At 39.6% G+C, this 22,940-nt stretch overlaps 1 protein-coding gene across 1 annotated transcript in view; it reads left to right on the forward strand.

The window, feature by feature from the left end:
* The window catches only part of Root (ciliary rootlet coiled-coil, rootletin), a 461,920-nt gene that overhangs the window by 234,399 nt on the left and 204,581 nt on the right, over nucleotides 1-22,940 (forward strand). The window contains exons 17-18 of the mRNA XM_067137854.2: nucleotides 8,000-8,192; nucleotides 8,612-8,795. Of these exons, the coding sequence (XP_066993955.2) occupies nucleotides 8,000-8,192; nucleotides 8,612-8,795 (377 nt within the window). The remainder of the gene's footprint in view (nucleotides 1-7,999; nucleotides 8,193-8,611; nucleotides 8,796-22,940) is intronic.

The following is a 22,940-nucleotide window of genomic DNA, read 5'->3' on the forward strand; positions in this document are numbered from 1 at the left end:
TCCTCGGACACTCCCGGCACTAAATGCCATGCGCCATTTCATATGCTTCATCCAATATTAGCCCTTTTTTCCATCTGTTACCTACCAGATAGCCCTCATACAGCTTTCTTGCGTTAGTGAGACGTTCCGAAATGTGACGAGGCAACAGCTTGTGAACTCGGCACTTATGTTGCTTTTCTAATTGCACGTCCTTGTTGATTATGGTGTTAACTGTTGAAGCAGACATCTCCAGTTTACATGCAATAGTCTTTTGAGGGCAGGTAACCCCCGAGACAAGGGCCTTTACTTTTCTCACCACTTCTGGTGTATAGCTGGTGGCTGGTTGTGGATATGCCTGTTTTTTCCCCTCTGGAATTAATCTCATTGCAGTGAAAATCAGGAGTTTAATAGGAGTCCACCTTGTCAATATTGTGCACTCTTAAACACTCTTTTTTATTCAATACAGTACTGATCCCATTCTTTGATATCAAAAATCACGCTTCTTGCACATTCTTTGAATTGTAGAATAACTATATTTAGCTTGATGATGATGCTTGTTGTTTAAGACCATCGGCCTTCTCTTTATTTAGCAAGGGAAAGGGCTGTTATGTAGTCCTCCCAGTAAGGGTCAATCCACTTTGGCATTGTTGCAGCTAATGTTACAAACTGTACACACACACATTCTCAGTACCGACGTGAATCATCACTTCCCATTTTGACATTCTCAAGTTGATAACAGCACCACCAGCGGCCTTCAAACTTGTCATCAGAGAACCTAAACGGCCTTCTGTACGTAACTGATATTAATCTCATTTCACTGAAAATCAGGAGTTTAATAAGAGTCCACCATGTCAGTACTGTACTCTCTTAAACAAAACATTTTGTTCATTACATTTTTCTTTGTTACATTATGTTTAAGAGTGCACAATATTGACAAGGTGGACTCCTATTAAACTCCTGATTTTCACTGCAATGAGATTAACAGTAAAAGTCAATACAGATCAAATTAATAAATTCTACTTCACTGATATGTTATGATTTCATATTTGTGGAAGTTTCTGTGAGTTAGTGGCAGTCAGACAAATATTTTTGACACTTTTCGAGGTCCATCACAATGGAGAGCAGAATGAAAAATTTGGTGTTGAAGGGAATCCCTCAAAGAGACTGTGTTTTAGTTTAATACAAGAGCTATCTCATGGACATTTTGGTGTTCATTTGCCTGATAAGGATGGGTCGACTACATCCATTTCTGAATCTACCCCTGGTAGAATTCCTACCACCAATATGCATATTAAAAAGCATTGTGCCAGATGTACTGACGCCATTAGGGAAAAAAACCAGCTCATAAAATCTACTACTATTATCAACATAAAAACCAAGAAGTTCACAGAGCAGCAGCATCTAATTACCAGCAAAATCATCCAGAGTTCCACAGAGAAGCAGCTGTAATTACCAGCAAAGTCATCCAGGGGTTCACAAGGCAGCAACAGTTAATTACCAGCCAAATCATCTGCAGGTTCACAGAGCAGTCATGTGTAGACACGAACAGGACAATCTGAAAGGCGATCACAATCATGGAAGGTTAAAGCTTTTTCTGGGATAGCTTGTAAAACCAATAAAACCATATCCATGGGCACTATGAGTCATAAATGCGTATACTGTAACATCCATAGGTTTAAAGAAGAGTTACCTGATATGTGCTGTAGCAGTGGTGAAGTGCATCTTCCAGCAGTTTTGTCTCTTCCTGAGCTGCTCTATAGTTTTATCATGGGTCTTCATCCTGAACACATACATTTCATGGACCATGTTAGGAAATACAATGGCTACTTCCAAATAATTTCTTTTGGAGCAAAACAAATTATGGAAGGTGGATTTATGCCAGTGTTGAGAGTACAGGGTCAGATGTACAGTAAAACCTCAGTAGTGCGTTTCTTATTAACATGTTTTCCCACTTTGCACATCGCAAATTCGAAGTCCCAGTTCTCATCGTATTAAATCTATATAAAAATATCTCACTTACCGCGTCACCAATTTTTGCTATTACCATTAGTACGATCACATTTTTTCCTAGCCCTGAAAATGTTATTTATCATCCCTTGTGAATGAAACATGATTTCCAACTCAGGTAAGAGTCATTGCCACAGTTGTGTGTGGTTACAGGAAAAGGCCTTGAATTCCTGAACTTCACAGGATAAGTTGTACCTTCAGGGAGTAAGCTGTTAGCCTCAGGAATGTTCAGTTTTGCTTGCTGATTAGCAGTGAGATTGCTGAATAACACAGCGAGCCTATTTTTGCTTGTATTTTACATTCCATTCAGAAGTTAGAAATTTATTTTGTGCTGAACGGTTCAGTGAAGTGTAGTGTATATTTGTTGTGTGATACAGCAGCCTATATCTGGATTAGGAACATAATTGTGTGAAATTGACTAGAGTGGTGCATATTTGTCTCGAGATAGTCTAGTTATGGTTACAGAAAAGGTCATGAAATTCCTCACTAATTAAGACAAAATTAAAATCTGTGAGAAAGTGGACTGGCGTCTGCATCTTACAGCACACAGAGGTTGCGAATGTTGAACTCGCACTATCGGGTTTCAACTCGATCACTCAAGTTGGTTGAAGTTTATTTAAAATGATGGCCAAAGTCATTCCTCTCGGTCGCTCATTGTCAATTGTAACCTCCAGTTCATTGTCTGAGAGTGTGACCAGAAAATAAAAGGCTTCTACTAACATTTGTTTCAGAAAGACTACAATTTGCAATAATACTGTGATATATTTATTGGACCCCGTGCACATGATTTCATATTTGTTGTTTGGTGTTTTCACACCTTTCATTGCTCTTGTTATTTTATAAGCCCCAGTGGAAAAGGTTTTCATGTTTGTTCTCTCGTGCTTTTCACACCCTTTAATACTTTTTCTCTCATCTTTAGAACTGGTAAACCGAGCTCGATAGCTGCAGTCGCTTAAGTGCGGCCAGTATCCAGTAATCGGGAGATAGTGGGTCTGAACACCACTGTCGGCAGCCCTGAAGATGGTTTTCCGGGGCTGTACCTTAATTAAGGCCACGGACGCTTCCTTCCCATTCCTAGGCCTTTCCTATCCCATTGTCGCCATAAGACCTATCTGTGTCAGTGTGACGTAAAGAAATAACAAAAAAACAAAGAGAGAACTGGTAGATATAGTTTTCACTGTACCTGCAGATACACGATGTAAAATGCCCTGATGTCAGGAAAAACCATATCTAGTGTTTCCATATCCCTGTTCAATTGTTTTTATTCATATATTCAATAGTACATTTTCTCACATAACATGTTCTGTTTTCTTGTCCCCTGCAGAAACGTCTTAACAAGGTTTTACTGTATCACTTACTTGGTAGTCTGCAACCTTTGCCTCAACGAGAACCTCAGTTCTTACAGATTTATCTTGTTGAAGAGGATGAGACACTCTTAAGATGTACCGCTTCCCTGATGTAATGCAAAGCCTGGTAAAACAGCTGCAGGCAATGTTGCACCATAATAACCCGTACATAAAGAACTTAAAAGCTTCTCTCAAGAAAGTAACTCAAAATTGTAAAAACTTTGAAGTTGTAATATACAGTACGCTGATAAAAAACCAGCCAATGCTCATAGAAGATGGTTACTCCATCGACATCTCTTGAACCCCTGTGAAAAAGCAGTTTCTGCATTAATTACACTTTTATTCTTACCGCATCGCAATCAGATATATGGAAACCAATCATTTACTGTACTGTCAGTCTCTTTTTTTAGTCAATACTAAGTTGATATGTACACAAAAATTGGGACAGAGCACTTAAATTTCATCAAAAGCAACCAAGAGCTGATAATTACATCTTAGAGATGCTATAAGAAGACAAAAAGCCAATGTCACTCAGCTTGTTCAGATGGTAGTGCTTCCATTGTCTTTCATTGGGTCATAATGGAACATACATGAAAAGACTTGGGACCCCATAATCCTCGATGGAAAGAAATTCCAAATGTATTACTATCTGGGCAAAAGCCTCACGACCATCATATCATAGCTAGAATATTTCACTTAAAAGTTGGGTGTTACTGACATTGCTAACAAAGGAGAATTTGTTAGGGGAAGTGCATTGTTTTATATATTCTTTTGAATACAACACATTTTGTTGTGGCTCCAATGATGCATTTCTCCAGATAAATTAGGTAGTGTTATTTGTGCAGAGATACCAGACTCGGTGAAAGATCCTCTTCTTCATGAAATTAGCAAGGCCTATATGATCCACAGGCACTGTGGTAATTGAAATAGCAGATGACCCTGTATGAAAGACAGTAGCTTCACCAAGAAGTTTCCTTGACCTCTTATCCAAGAAACTCAAACAGCAGAAGAACATACCCACAGCATCAACAAAGTTTTCCAATGATTTGTCAGCAAAATTAGCATATATTACTTCAAATTATAGTGATCTGTTGAAAACAATCTCTCATGTAGAAACTATGCTTTAATGTTGTGTGAGAGTTTGGGAATATGAAGGACATGGTATTCAAGAAGAGCAAGTAGGAGGTAGTGTTTCAATTTCAGTGAAGAGCAAACTCAGTATAAGGTATTTTGTGCAAATGAGGGATATGCAGCAGTGTGAAGAATTAGTGTAATTTTAGTGAGTACCGGTAGTGGATCTGGCTTAGACGAAGATGACCTACAGCAAAGGAGCATTGAATTAGATTTAAATACATGCCTGTAACATCATGTGAAGTAGAAAGGAGCTTTTCCTGATTCAAGAAAATACTGAGTGATCTTGGAAGGAGATTTCTTTTCAACAACTTGAAAATGCACGTGGTCGTGATGTGCAATACTTGCAGAGAAGAAGATTAAGAGGTACATACGATAATGAACTCAATAAACTTCTTGTTAGGTGATGTCTTCTAACTTATGCTGACAGATACCAAAATGCATGCTATTACTTCATTTTTTGACTCTTTTTTAGGAAAACCAAGTGAGAACTGTTCTTCAAGGCTATGAGACTGAATGAATGTTGAAAGTTATAACGTACCCTACTGTAATTCTGTCAGTATGCGTGATTAAATGTGTCTGTGGTACTTAAGACATTTTATGATAGTGGTCCTCTAATACTTGCTATCCCTATCCCTAAGATGCATAAGTCTTATTTTACCTTTGTTTTTAGGTCATGTTTAGCTTGATTGTAGGGCATATTTGCATGTATATTTTGTACTTCTTTAGTTCATAAACTTCAGAACCCTACTTATCGCTTTCTGGGTGAATGTCAGTCAGAGATATGATCAGCTGAGTGAGAAAGGCTCTCTAATGTGTGGTTAAAATTATATTCTAGGACAGTTAAACTACACATAATGAGATGCATGCTATTAAGTCTCATCTCTCTTGCCTCAGACAACCAAAGTTGGAAGAGGGAAACTCCTAATTAATCATTTACCTGTACATTAAATAAGCAGTTTAAAATTTGTCATATTGAGTGGAAAAAAAATAGAGAAAATTATTACTCTCTTAAATACCGTCTCTGTATGGGGTAATAATAATGAGGTTTTGTAACCATTTATGTACAAAACACAAATTTTTACCCACGGGTATAGAACAGTATAGAGTTAAAGTCAATAATGAGTAAAGGCAACAATAATTATAATTTTAGTATCTTGTTCTGTTTTTATATTTGTCCAGTTTAGTTAATATTCTTTATGTATTGTATATTTTATAATTAGTAGTATTTCTGTTCAGTGATACGTACTTCATAGTGTATTCCTTTCTAATTAAGTCTGTCTGTCTGTCTGTCTGTCTGTCTGTCTGTCTGTCTGTCTGTCTGTCTGTCTGTCTGTCTGTCTGTCTGTCTGTCTGTCTGTCTGTCTGTCTGTCTGTCTGTCTGTCTGTCTGTCTGTCTGTCTGTCTGTCTGTCTGTCTGCTTTGGCTGAAATAGGTATATGCATAATTGCCTATATACTGTATATATTAATTGGATGTAGGTTGAATTAGAACCATTCATCATGAATCTCTCTCCCACATTGGTAGTTATCTGTGACTGGGAGAGGGAACTTTTCTATTTTCAATTCAGTCCAATCGTCCAATTATTCATCCACTCAATCATTCAAGTATTCATTTCTTCATTCAATATTCACTCATTCATCAAATCAATCATTCATTCATTCATTAATGAATGCTCTATCCCCAGTTAGCGGCTATCTGTGACTGGGTGAGAAATGTGTTTATTCATAATTCATACACGATCACTCAGTCATGAAATCATTCATGCACCAATTCATTATCATGAAATCTTGCATCCACCATTTCATTCCATTCAAATGTAGAATTCAATTGTAGGATTCTGTTAAAGTATGTGTAAGAAATCATGCAATAAATTCTATTCTACTACCATTCTAAAACTAATATAATCTGTTGTTCAGATCTAAAAACAGAAATTCTCTGTACCTTCTATTCTACTTATTTCATTACTCTTTATGTGTTATCTTGGAAGATCATATAAAAACTGTTTGCAGATCATAAGAACTTATCTTCTAGATTACATACAGCTCCTCAAGAGTTCCTCTATGGATTATTGATAGAATGTTGGCCTCTGGCACCCAGAGCCTTAGTTTTGAGCCTGACACAGGTGGTAAGACTTCTGAAGGGCTGAAAAATTGTATTTAATACTCCATATTGTATGAAGTCAGCATGTAAAAGATCTATAGTGACACAGTCTTTGTTTAACTGACTTCTTCTAGTTTCATATAGGCCAGCTGAGGACCACGAAATTCAACTATTGCGTTTGGGGTGGGTTTTGATGTTTGTCCAGTAATTGTGCATCTTCTGGCTTTGTTGTTCCTTTGTCCAGAGGGTACCTGTCTTGATTGTTTTCCCTGGAACCTCTTTTATTTAATCATCCTCCGGAGAGATGTCCCATCTTTTAAGTCTCTTTCTGTTCCTTCCAGTTCCTGCAGATTTTTGTTTGCTTCCATCATGGTGACTTGGTCTTCCTCTTTTGCCAGTAAATGAGAAGTTTAACTAACAATATTAACTCAAACTCAGTAATAGGTTGCCCCATAGAATTTTCTTTTCTCTGCCATCCAGTTGTAATCAAAGGCATTTGTGTTATCAGTCAAGCCACAGTGAGAATTGACAATAAGATGAGTTCTTGATTCAGAGTAGTTATAGTGGGTTAGGCAAGGCTGTAATTTTCTTTTATTCTCCATTATTATATTTGGCTCATTAATTGAGAGGTATAAAATGGCAGTTGGGTGAAAATGTAGTTACCAATTTGGTCCATGCAACAATGTAGTCTTAATGGCAGACTGTTCTCAAAGCCTACAATCTAATATCTTGGAGCTTGAAAAGTGGTGTATTATGCGGAAATGGACATTTCCAAGACTAAAGAGATGTCAGTAGTGAAGAAATCTACGAGGAGTGGATGGTCAAGTCAGAATACAAAACTGACATGGGTGGATCATTTCAAGTATTTAGGATGTGTATTCTGTGTATACTAAGTGAAATTGAAACATGATGCAGTAAAGCTAATGCAGTGAGATCGCAGTTGCGATCAGCAGTATTCTGAAAGAAATCAGTTTCCAGATGGAGGATTGCAGACTGAATGCTGAAATGCATAACATTCTTTAATGAAGATGTATGTATGTCATCTGAACAGCACATCAAAATTGACCTGCTAGCAGCCTAGATGTTTAATCAAATATTAGCTCCTCAAAATTTAAACCTAGTTTTTGTTGTTGTTGAGATCTCATTTTTACTCCTAACTTCTCAGAATGTATTTGACTATTTTTTCTTCTTAATTAAGGGACATAATGACTTATTATCCCCTTGTACTGATAAATCAGTACCAGTGTTTGATAACTTTTATATTAAGTTAAAGTACTAATTTAATAAATATAGTCTTTTCAAAAGTGTTTTATTAAAAAATATCAATAAAATTGTCATTAGATGGAATTCCTAATAACTCTTTCATTTCTTAGTCATTTTCTGCAATCAGTATAAGTAAATAATTAATTCATAACTTTTACTGTACCAATTAGGAACATGTGCGTGCTTCCTTGGAGAAGCGTCTGCAACAGACAGTTCAGCAACTCTCAGGTGAGAAAGATAATGAGATTCAGCAGCTTCAGGAAAGAATCGAATCACTACAGCAGCACATTGAAAACATATGCCAACAACATGAAGAAGTGCTTCTTCGGGCAGAAAATGACAAACAGCAGGCTCTCTTGATTGGTGAGGCAATGGTATAGTTTACAGTGATTAATTATTGTAAGTTCATATTATGGAAACCTCATTTTTTAATTAAGACTCTTCAGAAAAGTTGTGGTTATGTAAAACAGATTGTTTCTTTACTTTTGCCATAAACAGTGAATTATCCCCTGTATTTACAGTAACTCAGGCATCATTTATCACTCTTTGTTGTTCTATTAAACTCTTATTTTGTTTTCAGTTTAAATCTTTAGGATACTAGACTTTGTTTATTTATTTGCAAGAATTTCGTGTCATTTCTGAGGTAAGATTTATAAATAATCTCAGTTGAAAGCCTTCAAATTAGTTGGAGCTGTAATAACATAAAATAACCTGCCTTCAGTTGTACTTGTTAATTTATTGTTAATTATTTTGTTAATTACCAGAGAATTGCCTTATTTCAGCACACCATGATCAACAAGCATTACAAGAGAAGCTGGAATGTGCCCGCAGAGAGTTGGATGAGGAGCAGGCAGCTCTTGAGCGCCTACGCCGTGAGGCAGCCACAAGAGCTGAACAAGACCGTGGCAATATCAATCAGCTTCGTGATGAATTAGCTCGTATCAAGACCAAGCTGGAAGAGGCTAGGTATGCTAACAGGATAAATTATGCAGAAACCTTATGAACAATCAATCAGTCAGTCAATCATTTGTTAATGATCTGCATTTAGAGATGTCGCCCAGGTGGCAGATTCCCTACCAGTTGTTTACTAAATAAATAAATAACAACTTAACCTTTTCTTAAATGTTTTCAAAGAATTTGAAAATTTATCTAACATTTCCCTTGATAAATTAGCCGGCCCCGTGGTGTAGGGGTAGCGTGCCTGCCTCTTACCCGGAGACCCCTGGTTTGATTCCTGGCCAGGACAGGGATTTTTATCTGGACCTGAGGGCTGGTTCGAGGTCCACTCAGCCTACGTGATTAGAATTGAGGAGCTATCTTATGGTAAGATAGCGGCCCCGGTCTCGAAAGCAAAGAATAACGGCCGAGAGGAATCGTCGTGCTGACCACATGACACCTCACAATCTGCAGGCCTTCCGGCTGAGCAGCGGTCGCTTGGTAGGCCAAGGCCCTTCAAGGGCTGTAATGTTATGGGGTTTGGTTTGTTTTGTTTCCCTTGATAAATTATATCAATCCCTTACTCCTTGTTCTGAAAAATGAATATTTGCCCCAATTTGTCTTCTTGAATTCCAACTTTATCCACATATTATGATCTTTCCTACTTTTAAAAGCTCTGCTCAAGCTTATTTGTCCATTAATATCATTCCTCACCATCTCTCCACTAGCAGCTATGAGCATACCACTTAGTCGAGCATCTCGTCTCCTTTCTCCCAAGTCTTCCTAGCTCAAAGTTTGCAACATATTTGTAACATTACTCTTTTGTCAGAAATCAGCAAGAACAAATCGTACTGCTGGGTAAGCCTGGTATGGGTCGCATACACTGGAATCATACTCTAATTGGGGTCTTAAGGAGAGACATATATGCTCTCTACCTTACATCCTTACTACAACCCCTAAATACCCTCATAACCATGTGAGGATATCTCTAACCTTTATTTACAATGTCATTAATAGAGCCCGGATATCCATGCAAATGCATGTTTTTAATTAAGCCAGTTACACTTCTCAAACTTAGCAGATTTTCGTTTCATGACTAAACAATTCTAAATAACCGTTCTTTTTCCGCGCATGTTTGCATGTTTTGGCCTTTATAGAAGAAAATTCATGCATAATGCATACAGTAGAGTCTCGCTCATCCGACCTTCGTTTATCCGACATTCCGTGTTATCCAACACTGGTAAACTTAATTTGAAGTTTTGGTGGAGACTAAATTCAGGGCACCCAGTGTGGAAGGTTCAACCATGGGACAAGCACTGGCCTGACCGCTGTTGGTAGGACATTTTTTTTCTCAAGGACAAGTGCAGTGAGTCTTCAGTCATTGTTCATTGTAGTATTGGTTGGATGCGGATGTTATAGTTTTCATATCCTCTGTGAGTATGGCGAGTAAATGGAAGAAAGTGATTGTTTCTATGGAAGACAATTTTAGTGCTTTAAAGTGACTGGACAAAGGGGAAACTCTTCAAAAAGTGGCTTCAGGTTATGGTGCTGAACATGTTACAGTGGGAGACTGGAAAAAAAGAGGGAAGAAATTGAGAAGTGGTGCTCTACCAGAGCAGAGAAAAACAATGAAAAAATGTGAGTATGAAAAGTAAGTGAAGCACTATTTCTTTGGTTCACTGAACACCGGGGAAAGGGCCTGCCAATATCTAGCCCCATTCTGCAAGAAAAGGCTGTGTATTTCCAGAAGGAGTTTAATGAAGGGGGCCCTAATTTTACTGCCAGTGCTGGGTGGCATGATCAGTGGAAAAAACGGTACGGCATTAGGCAGCTTAATATCTGTGGTGAAAAACTGTCAGCTAAGTCCGATGAGGTTGTGAAATTTAAAAAGGAATTTCAGGAAATAATTCTTGCTGAAGGATTAACCAGTGATCAGATTGTTAATAGTCATGAGACTGGGCTAAATTTCAAGATGCTGCCATCAAAAACTCTCGCAGGCGAAGCCGAGATGTCTGCACCTGGCTACAAGCGTAGTAAGGAAAGAGTTACTGTTCTTGCCTGTAGTAATGTTACTGAGAACTTAAAAGCAAAATTGCTTATGATCGGTAAAGCAAAGAAGCCTAGGGCATTTAAAAACATTTCTGTTAATGCTCTTCCAGTCCATTTCACGGATCAGAAGGCTGCCTGGATGTCTGCTGATATCTTTAAAGGCTGGGTTTTTACACAGTTTTTTCCAGATGTAGAAAAATATCTAGCTTCGAACAATCTCCCTAGAAAAGCTCTTCTTCTACTAGACAACACTCCATCACACCCAAATGAAGAGCAACTTAGAAGTGGTGACATCAAAGTCATGTTCCTCCCTCCTAACGTGACGTCTTTATGCCAGCCAATGGACCAAGGTGTGCTGGAAACATTGAAGAGGAAATATCGGCGGAAACCTCCTTTCATTCCTGATAGAGGAAATGAAAATGGCAACGACATGATAGAAAAGTTAAAACGAATCAACATGAAAGACGTGGCATACTGGATAGCGCAGTATTGGGAAGAAGATGAAACAACGCCATTAGCAAACTCTTGGAACAAATTGTTGAGCGATGTTGAACATCGAGAGGAGATGGTACAAGAAGACATGGAAAATATTGTGCCCTTACTGCATTGCATTCCTGGCTGTGAGGATGTTACGACTGAAGATGTGAGTAAGTGGTGTGCACAAGATCAGCTGTTTGAACTAACTGACTCTGATATTATTGATTTTGTGAAAGCTAATGAAAATGAGGATGATGAAGAAGAATGAGGCATTGCAGAGCAAAAGGAGAAAACGATGATTCAGAGTGAAGGATTAAGTGCATTGGAAATGGCCTTAACCTACGCTGAGCACCAGACGGAAGCAAGTGCAACGGAGGTGTAGATTTTTCGTCGATGGTGGGATCTCGCAGCAAGAAAACGTGGATCAGCAGGCAAGCAGACACTGTTGACAAGTTTCTTTTCGTAAGACATTTGGAATGTTTTCGTTCAATACTGCGTGTACTGTACAATTGAATTGATAATTCAATAGAGTACCGTAAAACACGTCATTGTTTTAGTACTAGAGTATAGCCTTCCTGTTTGTTTCAGTTCATTTTCAAAGTTATTCTGTATTATCCGACATTTTCGGTGATCCGATGTACTCCAGGTCCCGTTTAGGTCGGATAATCGAGACTCTACTGTATTTTGAAGATTTTGGATTTAATAGCAAATATTTGGACGTTGGTATTGCATAATATGACATTTCTTCTGACTTTGGCACATATACAATGTTCACTTACATGATAGTGCGTTTTATGAATGTTGTTTGCAGAATTTGGGACTGCTTTTTTACAATATACAGTGTGTCTATTATTGAGAGCCGGAGAGAATGTATTCCTGGCATCCTATCTGACACAGCCAAAGTTAGTACATACGATAGAGGTCCTATAATCCACTTAACCAAGCACTTTCTTATCTATTGCTTGAGTAAACATTGGCGTAAGACGGAAGGCCGCACGTTGTTCTGTAATTCTTAGGAATAAGGTGTCCCAGTTTTACAGTTGTACATTGCTATAAATTGTGCATTACTCAATGACAGCTCATTTCATTGTCTATGTTAGACAAACAAACAAAACTTCTGTCACACTTCTGTGGCTCCACGGTAATGAGATAGCAGCTTACAAACCTTGGTTTTGCATTGAACCATCTTCTTTGTTATCGTGGAATTTCCTACCCGCGGAACTCTCACTCGTCACCCGTGTTTGTTATCACAACAGGCAATCATTACTAGTTAATGTGGACATTCAAATGTGTCTGCAATCATCGTACGGAGAAGTCGCTGTGGCAGCTGTTCATGGAGTTAAGTTGAATGAAGTGATCCATTCAAATCCTTATTTCGAATTCATCAATCTTATAAAAGACGTATTGTGGTAAAAATGCCAAAGACGTACAATTTGACCTCACTTGTTCCCATATGTCCTCAATTAAGTATGCACCTGTCATTTCTTGTGACTAGAGGGGTCATTTTCTGTGCTTAAGAATGTGGTGACAGATAAACTGATGAACTTAAAACAAAACAATTTGGAGAAATTAGTTGTTGTACGTAGGTGGTTTGAAAAGTTCTCGGAATGTACTAGAATTAAGTATCTTACCTCGGTGGAACTGCTTTTATTTTTCAACATAGTCTCCCTGTAGACTAATGCATTTGGTCCAGCGATGTTCCAATGCCTTGATCCCGTCTCGAAAATGAGATTCCTCCAGGCCTGCAAAATACCTCTCCAATTTGGCTGTTGGTTCTTCCCTTGTAGAAAATCTCCGTCCACCGAGGAAAATTTTCAGCTTGGGGAATAGATGAAAGTCTGATGGTGCCAAATCAGGTGAATAAGGTGGATGTGGCAACAATTCGAACCCCAGTTCATGAAGGTTTGCCATGACAATAACACTTGTATGCAGCGGAGCGTTGTCCTGATGAAAGATGACTTTTTTCCTTGCCAAACCAGGCCTTGTTTCGCATATCTTTTCCTGTAGTTGGTCTAGGAGGTTTACATAGTATTGTCCCATAATTGTTTGGCCAGTAGGAAGATAATCTATCAGGAGAATGCCTTTTGCATCCCAGAAAACTTAGGCCATGACCTTTCCGGCCGAACGCACTGCCTTTGCTTTCTTTGGTGGTGGTGAATCAGCATGTATCCACTGCTTTGACTGCTGTTTTGTCTCTGGGGTATAGTAGTGGACCCAAGTTTCATCTGTAGTCACAAAAAATCTTGTTGGTTGCACTGAAAACGGGCCAGACTTTGTTCGGACATTTCCAATCTGGTGCATTTATTGTCCCATCTTGCGGATAATTTTTTCATGCCCAGTTCTTCGGTTAAAATATAATATACCCATTCGGAAGGCATCCCTACAGCTTCAGCAATCTCCCGCACTTTCAGTCGATGATTCTCCATGACCATTTTATGCACTTTTACGATAAATTCTGGGGTTGTAACACTTTTTGGCCGTCCACTTTGCGGATCATCATCCAAGCTCTCCCGACCAAATTTAAACTCACTGGTCCGCTTGGCAACAGTTGAAAATGAAGGTGCAGAGTCCCCCAGTGTGTTCTGAAAGTCGGCATGAATTTCCTTTGCTTTCATACCTTTCTTTACAAAGTATTTAATCACTGCTCGAATCTCAGTTTTTTCCATTGTCACAAATCACTACGCGGGAACAACAACAAAGAGTCGTCACTACCATACTCCTGCAGCTAGAGCACTGACACGCCACGTGTTCACTCACAAAGGATGTGTGATTATTGCACGGGAACCTCGTTGCTCTAGCACTGACATCTAGTGGTGACTCCAAGAACTTTTCAAACCGTCCTAGTACAATGTTTCAAAAGGAGCTGAATTTTGATAGTGCATGTTTTCCAGTTTATTGGGCATGTTTTCCCATATGATAGTGCATGCATATTTTGAGATGTGAATAGTGCGTGGAAATCCAGGCTCTACTCATTAATATAATTATCCCAATGAATATGGTGTTCTCCTTAATAAGTGACCAGGTTTGAAGGAACCAGTGTTGTAACCCAAAGAGAAATGAATGGCAATCCTATGTAATCTTCTTTACTCATTCTTGGCTTAACACTATTTGCAAATCCACCAACATGCAAAGGGAATAGAGCACTACCGTATATGGATATGATTGACTTTTATTTCATTCTTATATTATACCCATGCACACAATTGTTCATTTGTTTGTAAAAGTAACTTGTAGAAAGTGTGGTTCTATATCTGTAAATGTATTATTGATGAATGGTCTATGGAATGAAAACCAGTATCATTAAAACAAAAATATTGATGTTCACTAAGAATACATATGGTACCCATTACAAGTTCAAGTAAATGGTGAGCCAGTACAGCTGTTTCATCATTCAAGATTCTTTATTAGTCATTAAGTAACGTAGTTACAGTAGGCTTCGTCATTAAGTTCACATGTACAAAATAATAATTTCACATAATCACTTCATTTTAAGATCACCAAAATCTATCATTTATATCATAAAAAAACCTTTGAAGTTATCCATGTTGTAATGGCAATTTTAAATTTACTTATTGAAGCTTCCGCAAGAATACTTGGATGATTATTAAAAAACTTATGTTGCAATTATAAATGGCTATTTATACATATGCTTAATCTAAATTAAGGTAAATCTAACCTAGAGTGACTTCTGGCATTACATTCATGTAATTCCAAATGTTGTTTATAATATTGCAAATTTTTTTTGACATATAACAGATTACTATATTTATATATACAGGTTGTTATGGGTATACATGCAGATATTTTGCTAGGCTGTAAAGAAAAATACATCTCAGAATATATGCTATGTACTTTTTACCTTGTCCTTTTAGTTTTCCCATAACTGAGCCAGATATTTCAGGACCTAATGTGTTTTGAATGGCCGTAGTAGGATACGCCGGTTATGTCATTCTGTCCTCGTGTAGTGGAGGTACAGTAGCAGAGTATAGGGGTCATTGAACCTGTTTCTTATTGTAGGCCAACTCATGTTGTTGTGGTCTTCCCCTAACCGCTTTGTGAGTAGGGGAGGCTGACTCACGTGCCAGGCCACTTGCTTTACTTGAAAACCGGTCTAGGGTACTTTGTGGGAAAAGTACGCATAATCCTTACCGAAGTATCCACACTTGTACCTTCTCTGTTCCCACCGAGTGGTATTTTGTACTCATTATGTACAGTATGTAACGTTGAATATTCATACCAGCATATACATGCGAATCAAGTGTTGTGCAGTTGTGTGTGATTTATAAGATGTCAATGGCATTACTCAGCGATCCAAGCTGACAAAAATGAAGGGAAATAGTTAATGAGTTAATAGAAAGTGGATCGGGCGAGTTGGCCGTGCGGTTAGGGCGTGCAGCTTTGAGCTTGCGTCCGGGAGGTAGTAGGTTCAAACCCCACTGTCGGACGCCCTGAAGACAGTTTTCCATGGTTTCCCATATTCACACCAGGCAAATGCTGGGGTTGTACCGTAATTAAGGCTTCGGCTGCTTCCTTCCCATTCCTAGGCCTTTCCTATCCCATCGTCGCCGTAAGACCTATCTCTGTCGGTGCGACGTTAAGCAAATAGTTTTTTCTTTTTTAATGAAAAGTGGGTGCAACATTTCTGTGCTGTTATTGTGACAGTCTACGTTGAATTTCTGACAATAGACATTGCGAGTTGCCTATGCTATGTTCATAATATTTTCAGGTCATTAAAAATATGGTGGACACTGAAAAGAAAGGCTATAAGTATTCAGTGAAATTGTTATTAATGAGACAAATTTCAAAAACCGTAGTTGCATCCATGCATGAACATTGCTCGAAGGATGAAGAGTTACTATGGAAGTGCTGACGGTTATTTGTAATAGAAAGCTTATTATTGGACAGTAGGTGCCAATATGTAGGTAAAATGATTACTGTAATTGACCTGTTTAATTAGCGCTCCTTTATAATAATGTTACTACTACTACTACTGTTTCTCTTTCTTTGTCGTTTAGGCCTACTGAGGACCACGGGGCTCGTATCTACTCTTGGGTAAAGTTGTTGCTTTCTTCTTCTTCCAATACTCCTTCATTTGCTGACTATGAGCCAGCTTTCTCTCCTCGGTCCACTTAGTTCCTGTAGTCTTCTTACTTGTAAGGGACGTTGGGAAAACTCCGTGTCGGATGGCTTGACGGAACAGTAGTCGGTCATGAGTTTGTCCCGGTGGGATATCTAGTTGTTCCATATCTGACTTAACTGACGTGATCCATTTGTTCTTAGAAGCCTTGCCTCTTCCTGTTACTGTGAATATCCTTTTGGTGAGTCTTTCGGAATCCAGACGGGCCAAGTGTCCATAAAAGGTCAGGCGCCTTTTCCTTATAGACGTGACGATGTCCTCCTGGTGTTCATACAGTTCATTATTATGACGGATTATGTAAGTGCCTCCTTCCTCTCTGATTGGTCCTAATATCCTCCTCAGGATCTTCCTCTCTTTTAACTCCAGCTTTCTGAGTGGGCCCTTCCTAGCCATTACAAGGCACTCAGAAGCATACAGAACAGATGGTTTGACTACCGAGTTGTAGTGTCTGAGCTTGAGGTTCTTGGAGAGGCACTTAGATGAATAGATACTACGACACGAGTGATAAGCCCTTTCAAACTTGGTACATCTGGCATCTATGGCTGGGTTCTCGCTCTGATTCGCAGAGATCCATTCTCCCAAGTACTTAACCGCAGGTACTTTTCGTATGGTAGCATCTGTGAGAGGAATTGTAGAAGGGGCCTCCTTGATATTGGTCATAAATTCAGTCTTCTGGATGCTGATTTTCAGACCAGTCTTCACTGCTACACAATACAGACTCTGTAAGTTGTAGGTAGCCTCCTCTATATTGTTTGCCAGTAGAATGAGGTCATCGGCAAAGGCTAGGCACGGGACAGTGAGGTTGTCTCTCTTGTACCCAAGCTTCAGTCCAGCTCCCGGTGGTAGCATAGTTCTCCATTCTCTAATGATCTTTTCCAGGACACAGTTGAAGAGAATGCAGGAGAGACCATCACCCTGTCTAACTCCTGTTCTGATTGGAAAGCTTTCAGATAGTTCACCTCTGAACCTGACCTTGGATGTCGTGTTCCTCAGAGTGGCTTGAATCAATCGTAGGGTCTTCCCATCCAGACCAAGTTCCCATAGTATGGAGAAAAGGGTGTCTCTGTCCACAGAGTCATAAGCTTTCTGAAAATCTACTAGGACCACCACTCAGGGATGTCCACCTCGGCTTTTGTAATTGAGAACTGTCTTAAGATTGTGTATCTGTTCTGGACAAGATCTAGTCTTACGGAAACCAGCTTGGTATTCACCTAACTGTGAGTCTAGCTGTGTGGTGACTCTATTAAGCAGGGCTACAGAGAGGATCTTGTAGGTAATTTGTAACAAGGAAATACCTCTATAATTGTTGAGATCTGTCTTACTTCCCTTCTTGTGGAGGGGGTGAATCACGGCAGACGTCCATCCTTCGGGTAGGGACTCTGTTGTTCATATGTCCTTTATGATTTGATGGATGCTCTCCAAAGACTGGTCATCTGCATGTTTCCACATCTTGGCAACTATACCGTCTTCACCTGAAGCCTTGTTGTTCTTGAGACCAGCGATGATTTCCTTTATTTCTTCTCTCGTAGGTGGTTGAGAATCAGGGTTCCTGTGTGAAGGCTCATGGAAAATAAGCTTTTCTTTAGGTTCCTCTGCGTTTAGTAGCTTCTGGAAATAATCTGCAAGAGTTTTGATGCAGTCTTTATTGTTCAGTTGAAGTTTTCCATCTGGCCCGTGGAGGATGAGGGTAGGAGCTGTGTACTGGGTCGTTTGCTTCTTAAGTCCTTTGTACAGGTCTCTTGAGTTGTTTCTCTGAAAATTATGCCTCTTGCATTAGGCTCCTGAGGTAATTTCTCTTGGCACTGCGGATGGTGTTAGCTGTAGCTTTTCTTTGCATGAGGAGGGCTTCATAATTGGCTTCAGTTTTATGTTGGTTCCACCTAGTCCAGGCTTTACGCCTTTCTTCTATAGCCTCATCACACTTTGAACTCCACCATGGGTGTTTGCCTTTGGTTGATGAGGCAGGGATAGTTTCTTGAGCGGCATCCAGCAACGCCTTTTGTAAGGCAGGCCATCCTTCTTTCTCTGTATTCTTCCTGAGGGTATCCTGAAAATCACAATCCTCATCGTGCAGTCGCAGAGTGTTGAACCTGGGTATCTTACGACTACTTTGGAGAGTTGGTGTTTTTCTAAAGGGTTGCATATTAATCTTAACAAGTGAAAGGTAGTGATCAGAATCTATGTTGGCTCCTCGTAATACCTTGACATTCTGTATGTCTGTATGACGTTGCCGTGCTATAGCAACATGGTCTAACTGGAATTCACCAAGCATAGGATTTGGACTCCTCCATGTTTTGGCCTTTCTAGGTAGATGTTTGAAGGCTGTTGATTTCAGGACTAAGTTGTACTTGTCACAGAGTTCAATGAGACGTTCTCCATTTCTGTTTGTTCTCTTATGGGCTGGATAATGGCCTACTATCTTCCGGTACTTCCACTCCTTACCGACTTGTGCATTGAAGTCTCCCATGAGTATGATGGAATGGTGGGAAGGGATCATATCTAGAGTTTCTTCTAAGGTGGCCCAGCATTGTTCTACATTTTCCAGGTTTGAACTGTTTGTGTCATTCGTGGGTGAGTGGAAATTTACGATTGTGTATGCTCTATTACGAGACCTGAAGGATAACGCGGAGGTCCTTCCGTTAGGTGAAGTGAAATCTAAAATATGGTCAACCATCTTGTGGTGTACCGCGAACCCAGTACCAAATTGTGGAAGTGTCTTGATAACTCTTTCACCAGGTTTCCCCTTGTAGATTCTGTACACTCCGGACTCTATTGTATCCTCGTCGGTAAACCGAGTCTCTTGTAGCGCTGCTATCATAACCTTGTACTTTTCCAGCACGTCAAGCGTTTGTTTGAGCTTACCTACCTTCAGTAGGGAATTAATATTTATTGTAGCAAAGTACTCGATGTTTCTCTTTGGTTGTCGTTTAGCAGAATTAGATAGAAGTGGGAAGCATGAAGGTGCAGGTTCCCCAGAATCCGATGACCTGCTTGCCCCAGACTGTGTGGGGGTGGATTGTTTACCACCTGGGGTACATTTCTGAATATTCTTCGTCTCCATGTTTCGAGTATTACGAGAGTCGTAATGGTGGTTACCTAAAAGGTAACGGGTTTTTAACTATCAAGGTTGTAAGCCTTGAAGCCACCAGCACTGATCGGCTCACCGACCCAGTTTCCCGCTGGGATTGGTTACCCAACCTTCCACTGGGTTGCTCGGTTTAACAGGGACACCTCTTGTAGGTTACATGCTGGAGTTGGAGTGAAAGAGGCTAAGTTGGGTTCTCTTGCTGAACCCAATATGTTATAGTTGCAGATGACAAGCAACGACGCGTTTCACTCCCATTTGCCCAGAGCCATGTGATGACAAAAGCCACATGGACTCCTCCCAGGTTAATTCCTGGGACCTACTACTACTATTAATAATAATAATAATAATAATAATAATGTTTTTATGTTCCTCTATTTTTTATGGTTTTTGGAGACGTCGAGGTGCCAGAATATTTTAGCACAGGAGGGTTTTTACATGCAAGTAAATCTGCAGGCATGAGATTGACGTATTTGAGCACCCTCAAATACCACCAAACTGAATCGCCATCAAACCTGCCAAGTTGGGATCAGAAGGCCAGTGCTCTATCATCTGAGCTATTCAGCCCGATATTAGAGCTTAGAGTAAGTTGGTTGTGCGATTAGGGGCGCGCAGCTGTGGGCTTGCATTCGGGAGATAGTAGATTCGAACTCTATTGTCGCCAGCCCTGAAGATGATTTTCCGTGGTTTCCGATTTTCACACCGGGAAAATGCTGGGGTTGTACCTTTAGACACCTCTTTTCCCACTCCTATCCCTTTTCTGTTGCCACCATAAACCTCTCAGTATTGGTGCGACGTAAAGCCAATTTTAAAATGTCATATTTAGGACGTTATACAACTGTTGAGATCCATAGTTACTTGTATAAACGATGAGAAGTGTTTTCTGGGCAGACATTATTGGCGAGTAGTGAATAATAATAATAATAATAATAATAATAATAATAAGCAAAGTCATCTCCGTACAGGCCATGAAGGCCCTTGGAAGGGTGGAAGGTAAAGGCTACCACTATCTGTAACCTCAGCATTTGGTGTGGTAGAGTGGTTAGCTCTATGCCCGGCCGCCTTTGCCCCCAGGAATTAACCTGGTACTCATTTTTAACTCTTTGCGGGCGGCGGTCATTTATGGCCGTAGGCGGCAAAGAAAATAAAAAAATTAAAATGCATGCAAAATTATGGGAAGTTTACTAAAACAATGAAAATATGTCTAAATATACCACATACCTTGTTTAGGAGTGGAAATCCAAATTTGAAGTGGGTTGAAGGCGAAATAAAAATCGTAAAATCAACTTTTCATTGGAAAAACGGCACAAGGCACACTCCACTTTATGATGTGACAGTGGTTAACTTGAAGTACACTGTAGCCCACTATTATGAAATATATGTACAAAAAACTACTTTCAATTATATTTTGGTTTAATTTTTAGTCTTTGTCCATCAAAAAGTGAAAAAATCTGTCAGAAAGTAGCCATACCAGTTGAACTTATGCTGTACACAAATAATACCCTGAATTTGTAAGTGTCAATGTGATGGATCGTCCAGACTCCAATAAATGCCTTTATGTCACGCAATGTTGGGTGATGCCAATCTCTCATTCTGCTTTCTTTTTGTGGTCGGTGGTGCCTGTATTTTCCTTTTGTCCCCATGTAATTTACTTTCACTGAGAATATCACCAAATATTTCATCATCAAAAAATAGATGAAAATATTCTACAGGGGACTTATCAATATCAAAGTGTGATGATAATATTGGCCCTTGATCAATATTACGAACGGGAATAATATTTGTTGGCCCAGGGTCGCTACTACTCACGTCCGTCCAGTCGTCCGCTCTGTCGCTATCTGTGTCAGCGTCACTTGTGTCGTTGTTGGACTCAAATGAGCTGGAGAAAGAATTTTCGTCCTCAGACTCACATTCACTAAAATCAGACACTTCTTTGACCGAATCATCCAATATTGACACTATGTCTGTGTCACTGATCCATTTTTGTAATGCCATTTTACTGGAAAACCGCGAAAATATGTAAGAAGTACACACAAAACTGTGTCACGCAACGTATGTATTCCGTAACTCCCACAAACAGGAGAACAAACTCAGCAAGATACTGCAGGGATTTCCCTCACCGGAAGAGTTGAGAGAACAGTTCCTGCCATCTCTGAGCATATTTGGGTACCTCCTCAGCTAATAAACCCGCGATTTTCAAATGGAACATATATATACATGTGTGTTTCCACCCAGAGCGGGCGAAGAGTTAATGTGCATCTCCAGAAGTGGAAATCTCGTTTCTTACATTTTACGACTTTCTGGCGGCAATTCAAACCCTTGTCCTTCCGGGCGAACCGAGCACGCCTTTACCACCTCGGTCAGGCAGCCCCTAATAATAATACTAATAATAATAATATTAATAATAATTTACATACTACAGAAATGATAAATACAAATTATCCTGTTGCGATCAATGAATAAATATTTATTGTTTGATCCATTTACTACCACACAGTTCTTTTCTTCTTTGTTCAATGTATTCTTCCACGACAAACGATTGGTAATTGCCATGACACAGAGCTTTCAGGCGAGTTGAATGATTTTTGAAATTTTCTTGTATCTGAAAAGCCTCCTATCTAGGATTCCTCCAAATCATTTGCAAATGGAGAGCGTACTTCGGCCAAAAATTTCATCGTTGTTGAGATTATGTAAGTAGTTGAATTCATCTTTGTTCAGCCTGAAGTAAATCTGAAATCTTTCTGGATGCCCATTTAGCCCCCTTACTAAATTATGGTATTCACCCTTTTCTTCCCTCCACAAATTAGTTTCATGTACCCACTGTCATTTGCGACAGACAATACTCATGGCAACAGAAAGAGCACAGGTAATTAAAAGATCATCAGAATCTGATGAACTGGATGTACTATCGTAGCATGCCATCGGACAAAGTATACTGTGATCTGCGAACGTGTGGACAGTGTGTTTCCTGTCTTCACGCCACATGCAGTGACATCATCATCCTCCCCTCCACGCTGTCTCAGCTCAGCGAGAGTTCACGTGAAGTGACAGTAGTGTGTTTCCGCCTTAATAAGCTGGTTGTGGTGGAGAAGGAGAAGGAGAACCGAGACGGGAATGGGGAACAGGGGACGTGCTCACGTGAGGAAGAATACTTTTCCTCGGCTCCTGAGTTGACTTTCAGTATAGTCGTATGCAAGTTACGTAGTAGTAGTAGTAGTAGTAGTAGTAGTAGTAGTAGTAGTAGTAGTAGTAGTAGTGTTTGAATAATGCCAATGTATGAAAACCACCAATACCTTGATATGCCACTAGCGTATGGTGAGGCACAACTGAATATGGAACACGCTCCGCGAATCTATCAGGAAAAGTTTCGCAACAGACGGGTGCCGAATCCAGCAACGATACTTGTTGTAAGACAGTGTGTTCGCGG

This window comes from Anabrus simplex, chromosome 1 (genome assembly GCF_040414725.1).
Source record: "Anabrus simplex isolate iqAnaSimp1 chromosome 1, ASM4041472v1, whole genome shotgun sequence".
In the NCBI taxonomy this organism is placed as follows: domain Eukaryota; kingdom Metazoa; phylum Arthropoda; class Insecta; order Orthoptera; family Tettigoniidae; genus Anabrus; species Anabrus simplex.